We start from the raw sequence: 22641 nt of genomic DNA on the forward strand, positions 1-22641 counted from the left end.
ATTATTCTGTTATATCTGAATAATTTATTATGGTCTTTTAAATGGGCACTAAAAAGGCTGTGTAAAAGACAACATTAATGTAAACATGTTTGATGCTTTTTAGAGAAGATACATTCTTCTGAAGTGTGCCTATGGTGCCTTTTTTTTTTTTTGAGAAACTTATTTGCTCAAATGAATAAAATTCCTACCTCATTGGGTTAATTTGGTAAGAATAGGAAATTCACATATTTCTGTATATAAACAGGAAGGAAAGGGCACAGAAAAGGGGTTGGGGAGTGTGACGATGGGAGAGACATTTTTACAATATGTAAGGCTGGTCCTTAGCTTTTAGAGAGAAATTCCCCAACCAAAGAAAATAAGTACCCTGGTTACTTAAAATGAAATACAGATTTCAAGTATTCACTCTGAAAATGTGTAACAAAAACTGGCATGAACATTTAAAAACTAGACCCAATTCATAGAGGAATTCCTTTGACAGCGTCAGGCAAGCCTGCGCGAATACCAGATACCTTCTTTGGCCATGCTGAGTCTCATTTTCTTGCTGGCTCCATTTCCTAATTTTTTCTCTTCTCCACTGTCTTTTTCTGGTGATGTGTCAGGTACAATAGACTTCTTAGGCAAAAATAGGTAATTTCAGTTTATCATGATTATTCACCCTCCAAAAAGGATGCTACAAGAGAGCCCCTAAAATAGACATTGTCTTAGTGAATTTAGAGCATGATTTGTATAAATTTTCAGATATTTATGAAGCCCAGCTAAGTCATTCCTTCTAGTCCAAAATTCTGAAATAGTTTGGTTCTTAGAAATTCCATGATTTCTAGACTTGTGATTTCATAGAACAGAAAAACAGGCTTTAAAAAAATTGTTTATCAAAGGTTTGACAACTTTCATTTAGCCAAATAAACACACATTTATTCATTCACTTTGCCATCACTATAATTTAATCAGAAAGTTTGAATCCAAAGAAAGGCCAAACGCAATCTTAGTATAAAGGGGAATCCTGCAAATTTGATGTATACCAATCTCAACACTAATATACACTATTGTCCTTATTTTTCTGATTTTGCATTAGTCCAGTAAAATTGTGGAAGGTATGTTAACTAAAAAAGGCTAAACGTATCGGAGAAATTCGGAGAAAGTCAAAAAGCCCCATAGGAGATTGAGTACAACCTGTTTTAGGTACTGTACTTTTCATGCAGCAGGGGCTAGATCCCAGGTCACCAGAGTCCCAGGCTGTTCTTACTCTGTTAGCATTCTTTTATTTGCTATTATAAAATTAAATACCATATATATTATACATGTTAAGGATTTCTACACTTTGAAATACTGACTAAACCAGCTGATTGTAAGTTAATAACCAAGCTTCATTTTTTTTTTGCGGTACGCGGGCCTCTCACTGTTGTGGCCTCTCCCGTTGTGGAGCACAGGCTCCGGACGCGCAGGCTCAGCGGCCATGGTTCACAGGCCCAGCCGCTCCGCGGCATGTGGGATCTTCCCAGACCGGGGCACGAACCGAACCCTTGTCCCCTGCATCGGCAGGCGGACTCTCAACCACTGCGCCACCAGGGAAGCCCCAAGCTTCATATTTTAGATTGGATTTTCTAGTTATGCTGCCCAAGTGGTGTTATTGCAAAGTGTGTAGATAATTTAGTTTTTATTTTTTAATAAATTTATTTTATTTCTTTTTGGCTGCATTGGGTCTTCGTTGCTGTGCGTGGGCTTTCTCTAGTTCCGGCGAGCGGGGGCTACTCTTCATTGCAATGCGCGGGCTTCTCATTGCAGTGGCTTCTCTTGTTGCAGACCACAGGCTCTAGGCGTGTGGGCCTCAGTTGTGGCTCACGGGCTCTAAAACGCAGGCTCAGTAGTTGTGGCGCATAGGCTTAGTTGCTCCGTGGCATGTGAGATCTTCCCAGACCAGGACTTGAACCCGTGTCCCCAGCATTGGCAGGCAGATTCTTAACCACTGTGCCACCAGGGAAGTCCAAAATTTCTAGATAATTTAGATATATTGACACTATATTATTTGTTAATTTATATAGATATAGACTTATTTATTTATGAGCCTCTTTAATTTGGAGTTAACATCTTTCCAGGAGGTTATCACTGTGGTGTTAAGCATCACCACCTTCACAGCAAGCTAGAAATCATGGTTTTTCATATAACCATATCTTAGTAAAGTAGACTGACATACCTGAATGCAATTCAGAAAACATGACAAATGTCTTTTTAAATTCATGAGGCTGCCTATCTTATTACTGCTTACTTTAGCTGTTCAGTAGTGATGGTGAAAAGGATTTTAGGTCAGGATCATCTTTGCGGTTAGTAGTGATCGATTATCACAGATATTGCTAAAGACTACTGCCTTTGCTATTTAATTTCTTTTGACTTTCTTATTCAACTTAATCATCAACCAGGTTGTCAGTTTGAGTATAAGAAAAGATAGTGGTTTTTGCTGAAGGCACAAAACACTTTATCCTTACTAGTGATATGTTTTCTTATAGTTTGCTTTTTGTAATTAATCCATTTTTCTTTTTTCCTTCTTATTCTACCATTCATCTCACCAAAAATGAAACAAAATTTACCACCAACAAACACAACTCTAGGTTTTAGAGTCTTTGCCAGAAGATGTAGGGTTTAACATAGAAATAAAATGGATCTGCCAACAAAGGGTAAGTCATTTTCCATGTGGCACATTCTTCGTTCCTCCCTCCCCCGTTTCTTTAAATGCATTCATTCCTGTCTCTTTGTTTTAATGGAATAAATGAAACTGAAATTGTGGCTTCTTCCAGCAAGCACAGTGCTTGTTGGAACTTTGAAGTAAAGTATATCTTACACTTACACTAATATGTAAGTTCTTAAAAGTAGTGATGAATGTATTATAGTAGAAATTCTAATTTACATGTGTCTCATGTGCACATTAATATGGATGGTTTCTGGGCACACTTATAAAGTGAACAGTGAGAACTGTGGCCAGTCAGAACTTCATAACTCTGATTAGTTTTTTGGTTTTTTTTTTTTTAACCCCCGTCTCAATATATACCTTAAATAAGTGCCTAAGCAGTTTTCTGTTAAGTGGCAGTAGCTAGTAATAATTAATCAGGAAAAGAAATTTCTGCAGACATGTTTTAAATCACTCTGAAATTTAGTCATTCTTTTGTTCAATAATTATTGAAAAGCTGCTATGCGCCAGGCATTTTCTGAGTTCTGTGCTTACGTAGTGAAGAAAACAGAATAAAGCCTTGCCTTCCTGAAACTTAACAGTCTTTTAGTCGAGGAAAACAACTTGGATGTATCAGATGGGGATATGTGTAAATGGATAAGGCTGCATGGTAAGAGGGCTGATTGGGGTGGGGGGACATTGGAAGTAGTTAATCCAGGCATCATGATTGGGCAGTCCTGGTATTTGTTCTGGTCAGAATAATCTATAACTGCCCTTAAAGCATGTCTTCTATGTAGCTATTTATGATAAGCCGGTCCTGGCTAACATATAACATGCAAGTGCACAACCATGCTTTTTCTAGTAGGTGATTTTTAGTTTTCAGAACTTTTAGAATTATTGTAATGACTAATACTTAAAATTTTTAATATTTGAATATCAATAGGGCTCTTGGTATCTTAGCTATAATTAGAAAATTATTTTTATTATTTATTGAGGGCACTTGATATGCCTAAGACTCAAAGAATGAGATTTTTAACTGGTAATTCTTAATTACCAGGGTTTTTGGGGTAGTGAGTTAGCAAACGAAGTGGAGTCTTTTTGTCCACTTATAGTTTATGAAGATTGCATAAAAATATTTTAAAGTCATGGTAGATTTCAAATTTCCAGAGTTTTAGTTTTTATTTTGTTAACCTTATTAAAGCAAAAGTCTTTTGATGTTATAATTGCTTTGTATATAAGTGTCTCTATACCTGATTATGGTAATAATTCACACAGGCCTTTGCTTTCTCATCTGTAAAATAAGAGTTGGACTAAATGTTCTCGAGAATTTTTCCTAGCACTGTGATTCTAAGGTATTTAATGACTTTTGTTTTCCTATTCTTCTATATAGGATGGAATATGGGATGGTAACTTATCAACATATTTTGACATGAATCTGTTTTTGGATATAATTTTAAAAACTGTCTTAGAAAATTCTGGGAAGAGGAGAATAGTATTTTCTTCATTTGATGCAGATATTTGCACAATGTGAGTAATTCAGTTTTTTTCTCCTATATGCTTAGACTGTAGCTAGGACTAAGGGCACAGAGATTGTAGTTGGAGGTGGGGAAGTTCCCAGACTTCACCCTTGATTTGTCTTCTCAGTCCCATTGTATATATTCTCTACTGGGATGGCCTCCACACCCGCTGGGTTATAGCACCTCATGCCTTGTGTTTCATTTTACAGATGTATAATATCCTCCTTACCAAATTGTAAGCCCTCAAGGGATTTCTTTTTGCCCATTTCTGAGAATATTTTAACTCTTGTATAGAATAATTTAAATTTTTCTTTTTTTGACTAAAAGGCAATACACATTAATGGTGGTTATATCTCAGTAATGAGTATGCTTTTAAAATTTTGTTTCTTTATATTTTTAGTATTTTCTAAAATTTCAAAACAATATGTTATGGTTATCTCCCCAATGAAAAGTATTTTTTAAACTGTCTTTTTCAGGGTTCGGCAAAAGCAGAACAAATATCCCATATTATTTTTGACTCAGGGGAAATCTGATATTTACCCTGAACTCATGGACCTCAGATCTCGGACAACCCCCATTGCAATGAGCTTTGCACAGTTTGAAAATCTACTGGTAAGCTGTGGTTGAATATTTTAATATTTGTTTTTTAAAAATGTTTTAGAGCACTAGTAAATAAAGTTATATATTAATTTAACATCTACTTGGTTAGTTTTGACCTATGTATAATGAGCAGGTAGCTCTACTTAAAATGAGGATATTAAATCTCAGACTGAAAAGCAGTTAAATGATCACCACCAACAAAGATTTTCTTGCAGGCCTAGGTTAAGTAAGTTTTGTAGTTTAGTTTTCTGAGTGGGTTTTATGAATCATCTAAAACGGTTAGATTGTAAACTTGTTTGATCGCATAAATTGGAAGAAAAAATTCTAACGTTTTCTTTCCCTGTCCATTCTGCTTTGCAGCAGGTTCTTATTAGTTATGTATTTTATACATATAATAAGTTTCTCTTTCATGAGTAACTTATCTTTCTTCTTTTAGGGGATAAATGCACATACTGAAGACCTTCTCAGAAACCCATCCTATATTCAAGAGGCAAAAGCTAAGGGACTGGTCATATTCTGCTGGGGTGATGATACCAATGATCCTGAAAACAGAAAGAAATTAAAGGAATTTGGAGTTAATGGTCTAATTTATGATAGGTATTTGTTTTTCATGAAAAATTTTAATGGATTGTTAGAAAAAAAGTAGAAATATCTTAACATTTGTCAGTGGAATTTTTCAAATTTTGAAGTTATACCACAGTCACTTGGGAAGCTTGTTTAAAAATTCAGATGACTGGGCCCTAACCCAGATGTATTGAGTCATCTTGCGGGTGAAGGTGGCTGCCCTAGACCTCTTCTCTATCTACACCAACTTTCTTGGTGATCTCATCCAGTTCTGTGCCTTTTCCTACTTTTGTATATCCCCAACTCAAGCCTTTCCCCTGACCTCTAAACTTTTATATCCATCTATCAACGCCTATTCTTCCTATAGACTTCCTGATTTCAGTATAAATGACAACTTTCTTTCCAGTTTCTGAGGCCAGATCCCTGGAGTCTTTCATGATTGTGTTCTTTATCTCATACCCAAATCCAATCAGACAAAATCAGAATCATGTTGATTCTGTCTTCGAAATATATCCTGAATCCTTTACTGTTGTCACTCTCCACTAAGCCACATCGTTTCTCAGGTGGATTATGAAAGTAACCTGCTTACTGGGACTGCGTCCACTCATACACCCTGCTGTCCATTATGGGGGCGGGCAGGACTGAAAACTGAAGTCAGATCATGTTACTGCTTAACCTTCCCCCCCTATTCTTTGTCTCCTAGTGTAAAATCCCACATCCTTACAAGGCCCTACGTGAGATGATCCCCGCCCCCACCCCTAATTGGCCTCCTGCTGTTTCTCTTCTGATAAAGATGTCAGGAAAGACTAAAATGTCACCTTCTTAGTAGGGCCTTCCCCAAATATCCTAATTCAAATCAAAACCTCTACTCACAGTGCACTTCCTGACTTTTCTCCATACATTTACCACCACGTGATATATCCATATACATACTATATTTTACTTATTTTCTCCCCAACCTCCTTTCCCATCCCACCCCCAGCACACCCCCACAAACAGAAGCTCCATGTGGGCAAGACTTTGCCTGTTTTGTGCACTGCTGTATCACCAGAGGTTAGATGTAGAAGCTCAAATATTTGTTGAACTAATCTTTTCTTTTTAAATAAACTCCCTGGGTGTTTAGGATGTAAGTCTGAGATCTCAGAGAGATGAAAAGGTTGCTCAGCGTAAAGAAATTTTGGGTTAGAGGGAATGTCATTTGTCCTGCTGAGGGGATTAATGGGCTTGCTGATGCTTGAGCAGCATCATACAAAGAGTAAGTGATGAAATTGTTACCAGGCCTGCTTTAAAAAATACAGTCGTTGGATTTAGTTTATATTACTGTTTGTTCTATAAAGTTATATCACTTTCTTAATAAAGCTTTTCCCCACCCCAGCTTTTTTGTCTGAATTAGTCTGGTTTTAAAACTGCCACCCGGATAATGCCTGCCTTTTAAAGTGTTTGGTTAATACTGCTTTAAGTGGCATGATTCATAGCTCTTTTTAATAGACGTTTCCAACTTATTAAAGGAAAATTAAAATTTTTAAATTACAATTTGATGGAAGTGCTTTATTTAGCAAATTTTGGGAGAATATTTCTTTCTTGGAGGAGGAGGAAGGGATGATTGCAAATATTTTCAGGCAAGAAAAGTATATTGTGAGATTATACCAGGTATGGCAGTTGTAGGGTATACAAATTTTAGTTAGATCCTTCACTAAAGGGCCTTACTTGGTTGTAGCCAAACACTGACCTTGCAGGGAGAACAGGAAGATACTATGTGATACAAAAGGCCCTAAAGAAAGTGAGTTCTTCCTGGCTCAGGGTCAACAAGAATAATTTTAAAGAGGAAGGATTGAGTTGGATTTGGGCAGGGGTGGGGTGGGGTGGGGGGGTTAAATCAGCTTTGACAGGATTTGCGTTTTAGGCAGAGGTGCAAGCAGGCACCAGGGCAGGACTGTGTTGAGGGTGTGGAGGATGTTGAGGAGGCAGCCCAGCACTGGCCTTCTGTTCAGACCTGATGAGAGGAGAGGTGGACTGTGTTAGAGTCAAGTCAGTCTTTATTATCCTTGGAAGTTTTTTCTTCTTTTTTCAATTTTAGTCAAAGAACTACATATGTATATATAATCAGCCACACTTATGTGTGTGTTGTGTGTGTGTGTATATACTTCAAATAGTTCTACAAGACTAACAGTAAAAACCAACAGTCCTGGGAATTCCCTGGCGGTCTGTGGTTAGGACTCTGCTTTCACTGCTGAGGGCCCGGGTTCAGTCCCTGGTTGGGAAGCTAAGATCCCACAAGCCGTGAGGTGCAGCCAAAAAAAAAATTTAAAAAAACAAACTAGCAGTCCCTTACACCTATCCCTTCCATTGTCTCTAGCTGAATTCCTGTGCCCTAATATTTTTTGGAACTATTTCTTGGTACTTAAGGTGCTTATGCTATTACTTTTTCATTACCAAATTTAGACCTATAGAAGGTTTGAATGATAGTGATTCAGAAGAACCTTTGTTTCATTTTACATGTGGGAGCATTGTGATGTGTTTTAGTTTATCAAAAACCAATTTGTTCTCTTTTACAAAGGCATTAACACAGATTTTGCATTTAATCATGGTTTTGTGATATATTATAAGCTGCTATGCTTGATTTGCTGATATTTGGAATTTCTGCATTTGTAGTAATGAGTAAGGTGGCCTTTAATTTACCTTTATCAAATGGTTGTTGTCTAATTTTGGCATGAGGATAATACTTGCCTCGTAGAGTAAATTGAGCAATGTTTCCTCTTTCTATACTGTGTCTGCTCAAATTATTTTTAAAAATTCAGTAACAGACACCCACATTTAAAGAACATTATTATTAGATTTGAACTCCCCTGTGTTCTCCTCTCTAATTCTATGCCCCTACCTCCTCCCATAGATATAACTGACAAGCAAGCAATTACTCTCTTTTAAAAGTTTTTAAATTCTTATATCTATCGCTAAACAATATAACATTTAGTTTTTCATGGCTTTAAGCTTTATTTGTACTCTTTTCCTACTTGTTATATTCTTAAAATCAATCCATTTGTTACGTTTAGCTGTACTTTATTCATCTTCCTGGCTGTATGATTCTACCACAATTTATTCTACTATTGGAGAACACTGAGGTGGTTGCCAGGTGTTTGTTTGTTTGTTTGTTTTTGTTTTGCGGTATGCTGCCCTCTGACTGTTGTGGCCTCTCCTGTTGTGGAGCACAGGCTCCCGATGCGCAGGCTCAGCAGCCATGGCTCACGGGCCCAGCCACTCCTCAGCATGTAGGATCTTCCTGGACTAGGGCACGAACCCGTGTCCCCTGCATCGGCAGGTGGACTCTCAACCACTGCGCCACCAGGGAAGCCCTTTTTTTTTTTTTTTTCAGGTTTTTGCTATTACAGTGTTTGCTGTAAACATCGTTGACCAGCTGTCCTATGGTACGTGTATAAGTTTCTTTAGGGCAGTGACTTAAACCTTTTGACCCCAAAATCAGTTAGAAATGCATTTCACGTTGCAGCCCAGTGCACACATAGATATGTATATCTACAAGTGTGTACCTGAAACTAAATTAAAAAGATAATGCCCCTTGAATATTTTATTTATATGTGTGTGCTTTTTAAATGATTGTGCCACTGGCTCACACCTATTTCAATGCTGTTCTTAACTTTCTGAACTGATTTTGTGACCCACTAGGTCTCTAGCTCAGCATGACAAGACATCCGTCCGTGGGTCAGGCATTGGAAGTACAGCAGGAATATGGGTACATGGAGTGGGCTGTTCAATGCTCATTGGAGCCTCCTACCAGTTCTCAGGAGTAGGCCACCCATAATAAACCTGTCAGGTAGAGTGGACACTGAATCAACACATGTTAAATGGCTCAGGGCACTCTGTCTGTAGGTTTCAAAGCTGGTAGGGTGGGCAGGGGCTCTCCTGGAGTGATAGCCCTGAGCATACCTGCCCACCCATGCAGGCTCCTCCAGTACATATTGTTTGACTTCTTTGGGCACAGCTGCCATGCTGAGCTACAGTTCTTGTGTCAGACCTTCTGTGTCCTGTAGTCCAAATCTTTTTCTTTTACTTTACTGTCATTTTTATGGAACACATCCTTCAGTATCTTCTTGAGAAAGGATGGAAAGTAAATGTTTTTGAGGTCTTGTGTGTCTGGAAGTATTGTGGCCAGGCATAAAATTCCATGTTAGAAATCATTTTCCTTTAGACTTTTAAAAGCATTTCTCCATCCTCTTCACAATTCCATTGTGCTGTTAAGAATGTGAAACCATGTTGATTCCTACTCCCTCACATGTGATTTCTTTGTTTCTTCTCTGGAAGTTTGGAGATTCTTCTCATCACCAGTGTTCTAAACTTTCATAGAGATGGTCTTGTGGGTCTGGTTTTACCCATCGTGCTGGACACTTGGTAGCCCTTTTAGTCTATTGATACATGTCCTTGAAGATGTGGAATAGTTAGTGAATTATTTCTTTGATTTTTATTTCTTCCATTTTTCTGAGTTTGTTTTTTTTTTCTTTATAGAATCCTTTTGTTGTATATTATACACTCCTGGACGAGACTTAAAGTTCTTTATCTTTTCTCATATTTTCTATCTTTGTCTTTTCCACTTTCAAAGATTTCCTCAACCTTATCTTCCACTCATGCTATTGAGTTTTTCATATCTGCTATTGTGTTTTTAATTTTCAAGAACTGTCCTTTTTTCTCTGGATTCTCTTTTTTCTATATATAGTTAAAAAATCCTGTTCTCATTTGATGAAAGTACTATTTGAAGGCATTAAGGAACTTTTTTAAAAAAAAATTTCTTTTGCTTACTACCTTACCTGTTAGAAGCTTTCCTCAGATATTTAGAAATTCTTGGCTGCTTCTTACGATAAGGAATTAAGATCTAAAAAGCTTGTTGGAAGCTCTGAGCATGTGAATAGGGCTTATGGGGTTTTACTATGGGGTGATCTGGGTGACCTGTTTGGTCATACATCTGTCAGTAGATTAAAGAACTTTGCTTTTTGACTAGTCAGATTCCTCGTAGAAGACGCTATAATATATTCTTAGAGGATACAGGTCTGGTTTCTTGGAGTCAAGTGTGGGAAGAGAGATGGGGGAAGGAGGGCATGTCTGTATTTAGCATGTGTTGTATTTGTACCATCTCTAATATCCCTGATGCTGATGGCTATTTTATAAAATGCCCCAAACTCTCTAACCTGGTCTTGTCCTCCATTCCAGATTTCCTGTTTAATTCTGGAAATAAACCTCAACCAAGTGGGGTAAGAGCAGCCTCCACAGCAGGGAGTAAGAGGAAGGGAACCACTTGCTGCTGCTCAAGCGTTCATCTCATTGTCCCTCTTTGAGCCCCTTCCTTCCCCCCCAAGATCTACAGAAGTTTGGGGCTGCTTTTAACTCACCCTTTTCATTTTTTCAACTACTGGCTTGTGGTTTGACCTATCCATTCTGCTAACTGAAACACTTTGTTATTACTTAATCCATCTGTTTTCTAGCTTCCAAAATTCTGTTGTACTGTCTCTTTGGTTCTTCTCATGTTCAGTGAATTTTCTTTTAATACCTTTATTTTATTTTTAACACAATATAGGGGGTGAACTTAGATGCTTTTGTTCCGTCTGATACCTTGACCCAGAGGTAACTTTTCATTCTCTTATGTATGTCTTTAACAGAAAGTCTTTATATTAGAATAGTCAAATACTTAATAGAATCAATACTTTAAAAATCTTGTTTAAGAAATTTTTCCCTACTGTGAGGTCATAAAGAGTTAGTTCCTCACATAAATTGTCTGGCTTTCACATTTAAAGCATGAAAGACCTTCCTTTCTCTGCTGATAGGCAATGCTAGTGCTGCCATTGTCACTTGGGGCTTTTTCTGGACTCTCAACTCTAGGTACACCTGCCAGTACTGCATAGCTTTAGGATAATTTTCACACTGGTGAGAAGTCCTTTATTTTATTTTACTTTATTTCATTATTATTTTTTTGGCGGCACCGCATGGCGTGCAGGGTCTTAGTTGCCCAACCAAGGATGAAACCCGTGCCCACTGCAGTGGAAGCTTGGAGTCTTTTTTTTGCGGGGGTGGGTATTTTATTTATTTATTTCCTTATTATCTATTTTATACATATTAGTGAATATATGTAAATCCCAATTCACCCCCCTCCACCCTGCTTTACCCCTTGGTGTCCATACGTTTGTTCTCTACATCTGTGTCTCTATTTCTGCCCTGAAAACAGGTTCATCTGTACCATTTTTCTAGATTTCACATATATGCATTAATATATGATATTTGTTTTTCTCTTTCTGACTTAACTTCACACTGTATGACAGTCTCAAGGTCCATCCACGTCTCTACAAATGACCCAATTTCGTTCCTTTTTATCTCTGAGTAATATTCCATTGTATATATGTGCCACATTTTCTTTACCCATTCATCTGTCGATGGACACTTAGGTTGTTTCTATGTCCTGGCTATTGTAAATAGAGCTGCAGTGAACATTGGGGTGCATGTTTTTTTTTTAATTATGGTTTTCTCTGGGTATATGCCCAGTAGTGGGATTGCTGGGTCATATGATAGTTCTATTTTTAGTTTTTTTAAGGCACCACCATACTGTTCTCCATAGTGGCTGTATCAATTTACATTCCCACCAACAGTGCAAGAGGGTTCCCTTTCTTCCACACCCTCTCCAGCATTTATTGTTCGTAGATTTTTTGATGACCATTCTGACTGGTGTGAGGTGATACAGCATTGTAGTTTTGATTTGCATTTCTCTAATTATTAGTCACGTTGCACATCCTTTCATGTGTTTGTTGGCAATCTGTATGTCTTCTTTGGAGAAATGTCTGTTTAGGTCTTCTGCCCATTTTTGGATTGGGTTGTTTGTTTTTTTGATATTGAGCTGCATGAGCTGCTTGTAAATCTTGGAGATTAATCCTTTATCAGTTGCTTCATTTGCAAATATTTTCTCCCATTCTGAGGGTTGTTTCTTTGTTTTGTTTCTTGTTTCCTTTGCTGTGCAAAAGCTTTGAAGTTTCATTAAGTCCCATTTATTTATTTTGTTTTTATTTCCATTTCTCTAGGAGGTGGGTCAAAAAGGGTCTTGCTGTGATTTATGTCATAGAGTGTTCTGCCTATGTTTTCCTTTAAGAGTTTGATAGTGTCTGGCCTTAATTTACGTCTTTATTCCTTTTTGAGTTTATTTTTGTGTAGGGTGTTAGGGAGTGTTCTAATTTCATTCTTTTACATTCAGCTGTCCAGTTTTCCCAGCACCACTTATTGAAGACACTGTGTCTTTTCTCCATTGTATATCCTTGCCTCCTTTGTCATAGATTAGTTGACCATAGGTGTGTGGGTTTATCTCTGGGCTTTCTGTCCTGTTCCATTTATCTGTATTTCTGTTTTTGTGCCAGTACCATATTGTCTTGATTACTGTAGCTTTGTAGTATAGTCTGAAGTCAGGGAGTCTGATTCCTCCAGCTCCATTTTTTCCCCTCAAGATTGCTTTGGCTATTCGGGGTCTTTTGTGTCTCCATACAGATTTTAAGATTTTTTGTTCTAGTTCTGTAGAAAATGTCACTGGTAATTTGATAGGGATTGTACTGAATCCGTGGATTTCTTTGGGTACTATAGTCATTTTGACAATATTGATTCTTCCAATCCAAGAACATGGTATATCTTACCATCTGTTTGTGTTGTCTTTGATTTCTTTCATCACTGTCATATAGTTCTGTGAGTATAAGTCTTTTGCCTCCTTAGGTAGATTTATTCCTAGGTATTTTATTCTTTTTGTTGCAGTGGTGAATGGGATTGTTCCCTTAATTTCTTTCTGATTTTTTCATCATTAGTGTATAGGAGTACAAGAGATTTCTGTACATTAATTTTGTATCCTGCTACTTTAACAAACTCATTGATTAGCCCTGATAGTTTTCTGGTGACATCTTTAGGATTTTCTGTGTGTAATATCATGTCATCTGCAAACAGTGACAGTTTTACTTCTCTTTTCCTATTTGGATTCCTTTTATTTCATTTTCTTCTCTGATTGCCATGGCTAGGAATTCCAAAACTATGTTGAATAAAAGTAGCAAGAGTGGACATCCTTGTCTTGTTCCTGATCTTAGAGGAGATGCTTTCAGTTTTTCACCATTGAGAATGATGTTTGCTATGGGTTTGTCATATATGGTCTTTATTATGTTGAGGTAGGTTCCCTCTATGCTCACTTTCTGGAGTTTTTATTATAAATGGGTGTTGAATTTTGCAAAAGCTTTTCCTGCATCTATTGAGATGATCATATGGCTTTTCTCCTTCAATTAGTTAATATGGTGTGTCACATTGATTGATTTGCATATATTGAAGAATCCTTGCATCCCTGGGATAAATCCCACTTGATCATGGTGTATGATCCTTTTAATGTTTTGTTGGATTCTGTTTGCTAGTATTTTGTTGAGGATTTTTGCATCTATATCAGTGATATTGGTCTGTAATTTTCTGTTTTTGTAATACCCTTGTCTGGTTTTGGTATCAGGGTGATGGTGGCCTCATAGAATGAGTTTGGGAGTGTTCCTTCCTCTGCAGGTTTTTGGAAGAGTTTGAGAAGGATGGGTGTTAGCTCTTCTCTGAATGTTTGATAGAAGCCATCTGGTCCTGGACTTGTGTTTCTTGGAAGATTTTTAATCACACTTTCAATTTCATTACTTGTGATTGGTCTGTTCATATTTTCTGTTTCTTCCTGGTTTAGTCTTGGAAGGTTATACCTTTCTAAGAATTTGTCCATTTCCTCCAGGTTGTCAGTTTTATTGGCATATAGTTGTTTGTAGTAGTCTCATGATGCTTTTTATTTCTGTGGTGTCCGTTGTAACTTCTCCTTTTTCATTTCTAATTTTATTGATTTGAATCCTCTCCCTCTTGATGAGTCTGGCTAAAGGTTTATCAAGGTTGTTTTATCTTCTCAAAGAACCAGATTTTAGTTTTATTAATCTTTGCTTTTTTTTTTTTTTTTGTGGTATGCGGGCCTCTCACTGTTGTGACCTCTCCTGTTGAGCACAGGCTCTGGATGCACAGGTTCAGCAGCCATGGCTCACAAGCCCAGCCGCTCCATGGCATGTGGGATCGTCCCAGACCGGAGCACGAACCCATGTCCCCTGCATCAGCAGGTGGACTCTCAACCACTGCACCACCAGGGAAGCCCTTTGCTATTGTTTTGTTTCTATTTCATTTATTTCTGCTCTGATCTTAATGATTTCTTTCCTTCTACTAACTGGGTTTTGTTTGTTCTTCTTTCTCTAGTTCCTCTAGGTAAAAAGTTAGATGTTTATTTGAGATTTTTCTTGTTTCTTGAGGTGGGATATATTGCTATAAACTTCTCTCTTAGAACTGTTTTTGCTGCATCCCATAGGTTTTGGATCGTCATGTTTTTGTTTTCATTTGTCTGTATGTATTTTTTGATTTCCTCTTTGATTTCTTCAGTGATCTCTTGTTTATTTACTAGTATTTAGCCTCTGTGTGTTTATGGCTTTTACATATTTTCCCTCTAATTTCTAATCTCATAGTGTTATGGTCGGAAAAGATCCTTGATATGATTACAGTTTTCTTAAATTTACCAAGGTGTGATTTATGACCGAAGATGTGATCTATCCTTCAGAATGTTCCATGTGCACTTGAAATGAAAGTGTAATCTGCTGTTTTCAGATGGAATGTCCTATAAATATCAATTAAATCTATCTGGCCTATTGTGTTTCTTTATTAATTTTTTGAATGGATGATATATCCATTGGTGTAAGTGAGGTGTTAAAGTCCCCCACTATTACTGTGTTACTGTTGATTTCCTCTTTTATAGCTGTTAGCAGTTGCCTTATGTATTGAGGTGCTCCTGTGTTGGGTGCGTATATATTTGTAATTGATCTTGGATTGATCCCTTGATCATTATGTAGTGTCCTTCCTTGTCTCTTGTAACATTCTTTATTTTAAAGTCTATTTTATCTGATATGAGTATTGCTCCTCCAGCTTTCTTTTGATTTCCATTTGCATGGAATATCTTTTTCCATCCCCTCACTTTCAGTATGTATGTGTCCCTAGGTCTGAAGTGGGTCTCCTGTAGGCAGCATATATATAGTCTTGTATTTTTTATCTATTCAGCAAGCCTGTGTCTTTTGCTTGCAGCATTTAATCCATTTACATTTAAGGTAATTATCGATATGTATGTTCCTATTACCATTTTCTTAATTGTTATGGGTTTGTTTTTGTTGGTCCTTTTGTTCTCTTATGTTTCCCACTTAGAGAAGTTCCTTTACCCTTTGTGTAGAGCTGGTTTGGTGGTGCTGAATTCTCTTAGCTTTTGCTTGTCTGTAAAGCTTTTGATTTCTCTGTCAAATCTGAATTAGATCCTTGCTGGGTAATCTTGCTTGTAGGTTCTTCCCTTTTATCACTTTAAACATATCGTGGCACTCCCGTCTGGCTTCCAGAGTTTCTGCTGAGAAATCAGCTGTTAACCTTATGGGAGTTCCCTTGTATGTTATTTGTCAGTTTTCCCTCGTTGCTTTTAATAATTTTTCTTTGTCTTTAATTTTTGTCAATTTTTAAATTTTTAAATTTTGTCAATTTTTGTCAATTTGATTACTATGTGTCTTGGCGTGTTTCTCCTTGGGTTTATCCTGCCTGGGACTCTCTGTGCTTCCTGGACTTGGGAGGCTGTTTCCTTTCCCATGTTAGGGAAGTTTTCGACTATAATCTCTTCAGATATTTTCTCGGGTCCTTTCTCTCTCTCTTCTCCTTTTGGGACCCCTATAATAAGAATGTTGTTGCGTTTAATGTTGTCCCAGAGGTCTCTTAGGCTGCCTTCATTTCTTCTCATTCTTTATTCTGTTCCGCGGCAGTGAGTTTCACCCTTCTGTCTTCTAGGTCACGTATCTGTTCTTCTGCCTTAGTTATTCTGGTATTGATTCCTTCTAGTGTATTTTCCATTTCAGTTACTGTATTCATCTCTGTTTGTTTGTTCTTTAATTCTTCTAGGTCTTTGTTAAACATTTCTTGCATCTTCTCAATCTTTGCCTGCATTCTTTTTCCAAGGTCCTGGATCATCTTCACTATCATTATTCTGAATTCTTTTTCTGGACAGTTGCCTGTCTCCACTTCATTAAATTGTTTTTCGGGGGTTTTATCTTGTTCCTTCAACTGGGACATAGTCCTCTGCCTTTTCATTTTGTCTGTCTTTCTTTGATATTGGTTTTTCTTCCACAGGCTGCAGGATTGTAGTTCTTCTTGCTTCTGCTGTCTGCCTCTTGTGGGTGAGGCTATCTAAGAGGCTTGTGCAAGCTTCCTGATGGGAGGGACTAGTGAGCTGGGTTTTGCTCTGGTGGGCAGAGCTCAGTAAAACTTTAATCCACTTGTTTGCTGATGGGTGGTGCTGAGTTCCCTCTCTGTTGGTTCTTTGGCCTGAGTCCGCCCAGCACTGGAGCCTACAGGCTCTTTGGTGCGGCTAATTGTGGGCTCTGTGAGGGCTCACACCAATGAGTACTTCCCAGAACTTCTGCTCCCAGTATCCTGTCCCCGTGGTGAGCCACAGCCACCCGCCCCGCCTCTGCAGGACACCCTCCCAACTCTAGCAGGTGGGTCTGATTCAGTCTCCTGTGAGGTCACTGCTAGTTTCCCCTGGGTCCTTGTGCGCACACTACTTTGTGTGTGCCCTCCAAGAGTGGAGTCTCTGTTTCCCCAGTCCTGTCAAAGTCCTGCAGTCAAATCCCGCTGGCCTTCAAAGTCTGATTCTCAGGGGATTCCTTCTCTCGTTGCCAGACCCCCAGGTTGGGAAGCCTGACATGGGGCTCAGAACCTTCACTCCAGTGGGTGGACTTCTGTGGTGTAATTGTTCAGTTTGTGAGTCGCCCACCCAGCGATTATGGGATTTGATTTCATTGTGATTGAGCCCCTCCTACCATCTCATTGCAGCTTCTCCTTTGTCTTTGGGGTGTCTTTTTTGGTGAGTTCCAGTGTCTTCCTGTTGAGAATTGTTCAGCAGTTAGTTGTACTTCTGGTGCTGTCGCAAGAGAGAGTGAGTGCACGTCCTTCTCCTCCACCATCCTGAACCAATCCGGAAGCTCGGAGGGTTAACCACTGGGACTTCCACGGAAGTCCCGGGCAGTCCTTTTCATCTTGATCTTCAGTGCTTTGAAGTCAGAACTGGATATGAATTCTAGCTCTACTGTGTAGTAACTTTCCTTCCGTCAAATGAGGCATTGCTGATTGATTAACTTGGAGAAAAGATACTTGAAGAATCACTAATAAGCTACAGATTTCACATTCTATCAATTTATAATCAGCTGTTTTGCTTCAGGGGTACAAAAGGCAGTGATGCTATTCTGGATTATTGGAAAGACTGGGAGAAGAGAAATATTTTTGAATAGAACTGATGCTTATATCTTTTAAAGAAAAAATAAGAGGACTCTGTAGTATAGGTGTTTTAGGCATTCGGTAAGCAAATTCTCCTGAAAAAGTTAAGCCAGGTCCTAAGTAAACCATAAAATTACCATATTTTATGTTTTGTGTTTTTTTCATCACAGGATATATGATTGGATGCCTGAACAGCCAAATATATTCCAAGTGGAGCAGTTGGAACGTCTGAAGCAAGAATTGCCAGAGCTTAAGAGCTGTTTGTGTCCCACTGTTAGCCGCTTTGTCCCCTCGTCTTTTTGTGGGGAGCCTGACATCCATGTGGATGCCAATGGCATAGATAATGTGGAGAATGCTTAGTGTTTATTGGGCAGAGACCATTCGGGGCATGCATCGCTGTTCTGGGTATTCACTTTTCGTCACTGAGCATTGTTTATCTATGCCTTTTAGGTTTTCAGTCCAGTGAAGCAATAATGAAGTATTTTAATATTTCACTACAGTTCTTGCTAGAATTTTAAGTATTCTGTTTAAATCACTTGGCCAGGTATAATTACCAGTCAGTCTCTTTACAATGAAAAACTTTATTGGTTGGTAAATATTTTAAACTAAATATGTAAGTTATAATGTTAAACAAATATTCATTAAAAACATAACACTTTGAAATTAACTATACAAATATCTCATATTTACACTTATTACAGCTTTTCATTTGATCAGGTCTGAAATATTTAGCACTCAAGGAACATGACTATGCATAATTATACCTGACCATGGGAAAAATAAGTACCTCAAATGCATGCATTTGCACTGGTGATTCCAACTGCACAAACCTTTGTGCCATCTGTGTATTTTTGACATGAATTGACATTCACACCATTTTCATTCAGTATGAACCTTGAGGCTGCTGCCATTTCCCCACTTAACCAAACCAATGCCTGTGTAAATAGCCTAGAGGTGATCCTTGAAAACTTGTTTCATAAATCTTTCAAAAGTTGTTTTGCATAAATACTAAAATTTCAAAAAGCTGCAGGGTAACTTTATGTATAAAGTATTAAAAGAATGGATTGAAGACTTAGTACAGTAGATGATAATGTATAAATTCTGTTGAATGCATGCTTTTTGTTTTAAGCATGAGATAGTACACGTTTACTGTAAGTCCTTGCATCTGTGGTGCTAGGTGAGTGTGAGAAGGTGTCAAGGACAGAAAAATAATTTGTTGCCTAAAAAAAAAAAAGGAAAAAAAAAGCCTATTTGTAGGCATTTTAAATATGCTTAAGTGTCTCTCACTACCTATTACACACCGTTGCTTTATGGGTTTGTTTTGTGTGTGTGTTGTACGGTAGTTAAATCTCTGTGCAGAAAAATAAATGTCCTGAATTCTTATATCCGTATTCTTTATTGGTTAATGAATATCATGCATGTAATTTATTTAGAAATGCAGAAGATTCTATTAAATGTATATGCATGTTGTTAGGATTATACCAAGGTTTCTTTCATTAGAAGCAGATTGTTTTGGCATAATTGTAACTTATGAATGAATGTTGAATAAAATACACAGATTTATTTTCTTCATTATAAAATGAAATTTCAAGAAGGTGTTACTTTTATAGCATTGGTTCTATATTATTATTATGAGAAATTGGAATTTAGTGTCTACTCTGCAAGGATGGCTTATTTGCATATACCTTTTATTGCATGTTCCTCACTAGGCAGTTTATTCATGTATTGACATGATTTGGTAGTAGCTGAGAACCTGAAACTTGGATTATATATTTGTATCTTTTTATTTTTTTAAGCCAAGCAATGCAGCTTTGGTCAGATCTAAATTGTGTGAAGATAGGCTTTAAAAGCCTATGGTATTGTGTTTGTAACACTGATATTTAATGGAAAATAGTTTAGGAAATGGAGTCTTCTGCAGGGGTTTTATATACTTTTCTCATGTTGAAAGAGATTTTCCATCACTTGATGTGAATTAGGCACTTTTAGAAAACTCCTGAAAAAGAATTACTTTTCTTGATCTGCAGACCTGGTACAGTACAATTACCATTACCTTACAGTAACTTGATTAGCCATATGTGTATTTCATGTCGTGTTTGTTTGCTCCTCCCCTGTGCCTTTCCAGTTCCAGCTCCATTTTGAAGACCTGCAGATCATGAAAAAACAGGAAAGGAAGTGATGTGGGGGTCAGTTTCCTGAACTGTGTAATTTGCTGAGAAGAGCTTACAGCCATTGCTTCTGACAAGGACAGGACCTCACTGCTCAGTTTCTTTCCTGTCTCTTCCTGACCTTATAAACACCAGGGTTAGTGGATGATTAACTCATAGCAAGCAGTGGCTCTCGTTTTTATAGGACTAGGTCCTGGCTTCCATATCACTAGCTATTGCCTTGTATACTCTGCTCCAGCTACACTGTACCTGTGCTAGGCCTTAGCCACGCCATATTCCTACACTACTTCCTGTCTGTAGCCATGTGACCTCTGCCTGGAAGCCTTCTTTTTCCTTGATACTTTCTCCCTGCCAAACTCATTTCTCCTTAAGCCATTCATTGACCTCTCTCCGCTGCACCCTTGCCAAAACTTAAGAAGGGATGAATCCACCTTTTCTACTCCATGGCCCAATGTTCATTCCTTGATCATGCCATGTATCATAGCACACTTTAGGTAGACATAGTTGAGGTTTGTCTCACCAGGCTGCAGGCACTTCAGGGGCAGGGACCTTGTCTTACAAATTTTTATTTCCACAGTGCATGAAACATAGTAGAAACTAAACTTTGGAATTGTGGGGATAATTTGTATCAAATGTCTTTTTGAATTAAGAGATTTAGTTATGTTTACTAAGAATGTAAAGTTTGAATTGGTTTACATTTGGCAGTTGGAACAGTTTATTGATGTCAGTTTTAAATGTAGAGGTATAATGTTAAATTATTTTATATTTTCTGGAAACTGAGTGAAATGTTTGATAAAATGCTGCCATTGTTCTCTGATAATTCCACTGTCCGGAATTACGTACTGTAACCGCCTGGATGTAAATGTGAGGACTACAGCTCATTGCTGTGTCAGTGGTGCCTGAGGGCAGCCACAGCCACCCGTGACCTCACTCCCATTGCTCCTTGTGACACTCGTCTTTCTTCTCCCGTCTGAAGCCCATGCTTAGGCCTACCTCAGCACCGCTTTCCTTGTCTTCCTTCTGCGTTCAGCTCAGGTGCCACCTCTTCCAAAAACCATTCCTCAGCTCATGATGCAAACAAGTACAGACAGCCTCTAAATCTTACCAGTTTTATTTTCAGCCTGGGTTTTAAACCCAGACAAGTTAACTGACTTACCGGGTTGGGACTAGAACTGGGCTTTGTGACTCCTAAACCCGTGTTCTTATACAATGCTGCCTTCTGAATTTTTGTGGCATTCTTTAGCATATGCTTTCTTGTAGTCCCACTTTTTATGTGCCTGTTATATTTCCCTAATAAGATTGTAAGCCCCTTAAGGGCAAGGACTTCATTGCATTTCTAGCACTACCATAGTGTTCTATACTTAGTTATGAACTAGATAAATAAATGGTGGTGAATACAATCCTAGTTTCTTAACTCAGATTGTTTCACAATATACATATGTTTTCATATGGTGTGCGTGGCCGTGTTGTCTGGAGTGTGTGTGCTTGCATGTGCATGTACGTTGGCATGTTTACACATGGAGTTCTCACTCTACCCGTTTCTTGGGGTCACATAGTTAAGGGGTTACCACAACCAATTTTCTAGTCCATGCTGAATGGGGACAGTCACGGGAATAAGTGGCAGATAAGGTACAGTTTTCCCCCAGGCCTTGTCCCTTTCTAGGGCAGTACACCTAAATCCTGCAGCCGGTGCCCCTTAAGTAAAGCAGGTACTGCCTCAGATAGAACTTGCGTGACCTGTGGGGGGCGCTGTTTCATGAGTCTTGAGGGAGCATCATTGTTCTTTGTGCCTTGACTCACCACATCTTGACTGCATTTTGTTTTTTCACATTATTCCTGGTTTGGTACTCTAGGTTGACAGTGGAGTCCTGTTAATTTAGATTTGGATACAAGTGATTTACTCCTTTATGTTTTAGGTTTGGATCATGTGCTTTTGGGGTAGAAAGCAAAGTATGCATATTAGAAATACTGCATTATTTGGTGTTCATGAGTGAAAATTTATTGAAATATAATCTCAGCGGGTTTATATAGTTTGAGAAATGGATGTGAAATGTTTAAAAAAGTAAGAGAGCATATGATTAACATCACAGGAGTATGTGTTGGAGGTAAGAAGGAGAGCTCATGGATTGGAGCAAAGACTTCATGAGGCTCTCAAGCCCTTGCAGAATGGGGTGGAGGTCAGAAGTTGTGAAGCCAGTTTGGGGCACAGCCTTTGTAAATTCAGAGGCCAGAGTAGTATTGTGTTCAGAGAGGATCAAGGGGCCATCACAACAGTGGAAAGGATTTTGGGATGTCAGAGACTTTGCATCCTTGCAGGAGATAAAATTTTATTGGTGATTTTAAAGGAAAATGACATTAAGATGAAATGTGTTTTCAAATAATGAAGAAAGTAATATTAGTACAGGAATAATAATAAAAGAAGTACAGAGATTAATTTGTCTAGTCCTCTACTAAATTGATCCAAACGTATGTCTACCTGTTTCCTCAGATAGAAAACAGAAACACAGGTGGGATGGGTGAACTTCTGAAACTTACTTGCAAAGCCAAATTACATAATTTCACAGAAAGAAAACTAAAACCTAGTAAAAGTTCCATGGCTTCCCATGATTTCAAATGTGTCTCTCTGCAGCCCAGACCTCTCCTAAGCTCCAGATTCATATATGCAGCTGTCACCACTTCTCTACTTGGAGTTCTAATGGGCATCTCACATTTAATGTACCTCAACAAAGCTCTTTTTCCCTCCTTTCACCAAACCTGCTCCCATCCCACC

The 22641-nt window shown here is 38.2% G+C and overlaps 1 protein-coding gene across 3 annotated transcripts in view; it reads left to right on the forward strand.

The window, feature by feature from the left end:
• The window catches only part of GPCPD1 (glycerophosphocholine phosphodiesterase 1), a 63012-nt gene extending 41741 nt beyond the window's left edge, over nucleotides 1-21271 (forward strand). For all 3 annotated transcript variants that reach the window (XM_030872607.2, XM_060284294.2, XM_060284295.1), the window contains 5 exons: nucleotides 2604-2669; nucleotides 4050-4186; nucleotides 4653-4788; nucleotides 5213-5373; nucleotides 17877-21271. In XM_030872607.2, coding sequence (XP_030728467.1) covers nucleotides 2604-2669; nucleotides 4050-4186; nucleotides 4653-4788; nucleotides 5213-5373; nucleotides 17877-18066 — 690 coding nt within the window. In that variant the 3' untranslated portion in view covers nucleotides 18067-21271. The remainder of the gene's footprint in view (nucleotides 1-2603; nucleotides 2670-4049; nucleotides 4187-4652; nucleotides 4789-5212; nucleotides 5374-17876) is intronic.
• The last annotated feature ends 1370 nt before the right edge of the window (nucleotides 21272-22641 follow it).

This window comes from Globicephala melas, chromosome 15 (assembly GCF_963455315.2).
Source record: "Globicephala melas chromosome 15, mGloMel1.2, whole genome shotgun sequence".
NCBI lineage: Eukaryota > Metazoa > Chordata > Mammalia > Artiodactyla > Delphinidae > Globicephala > Globicephala melas.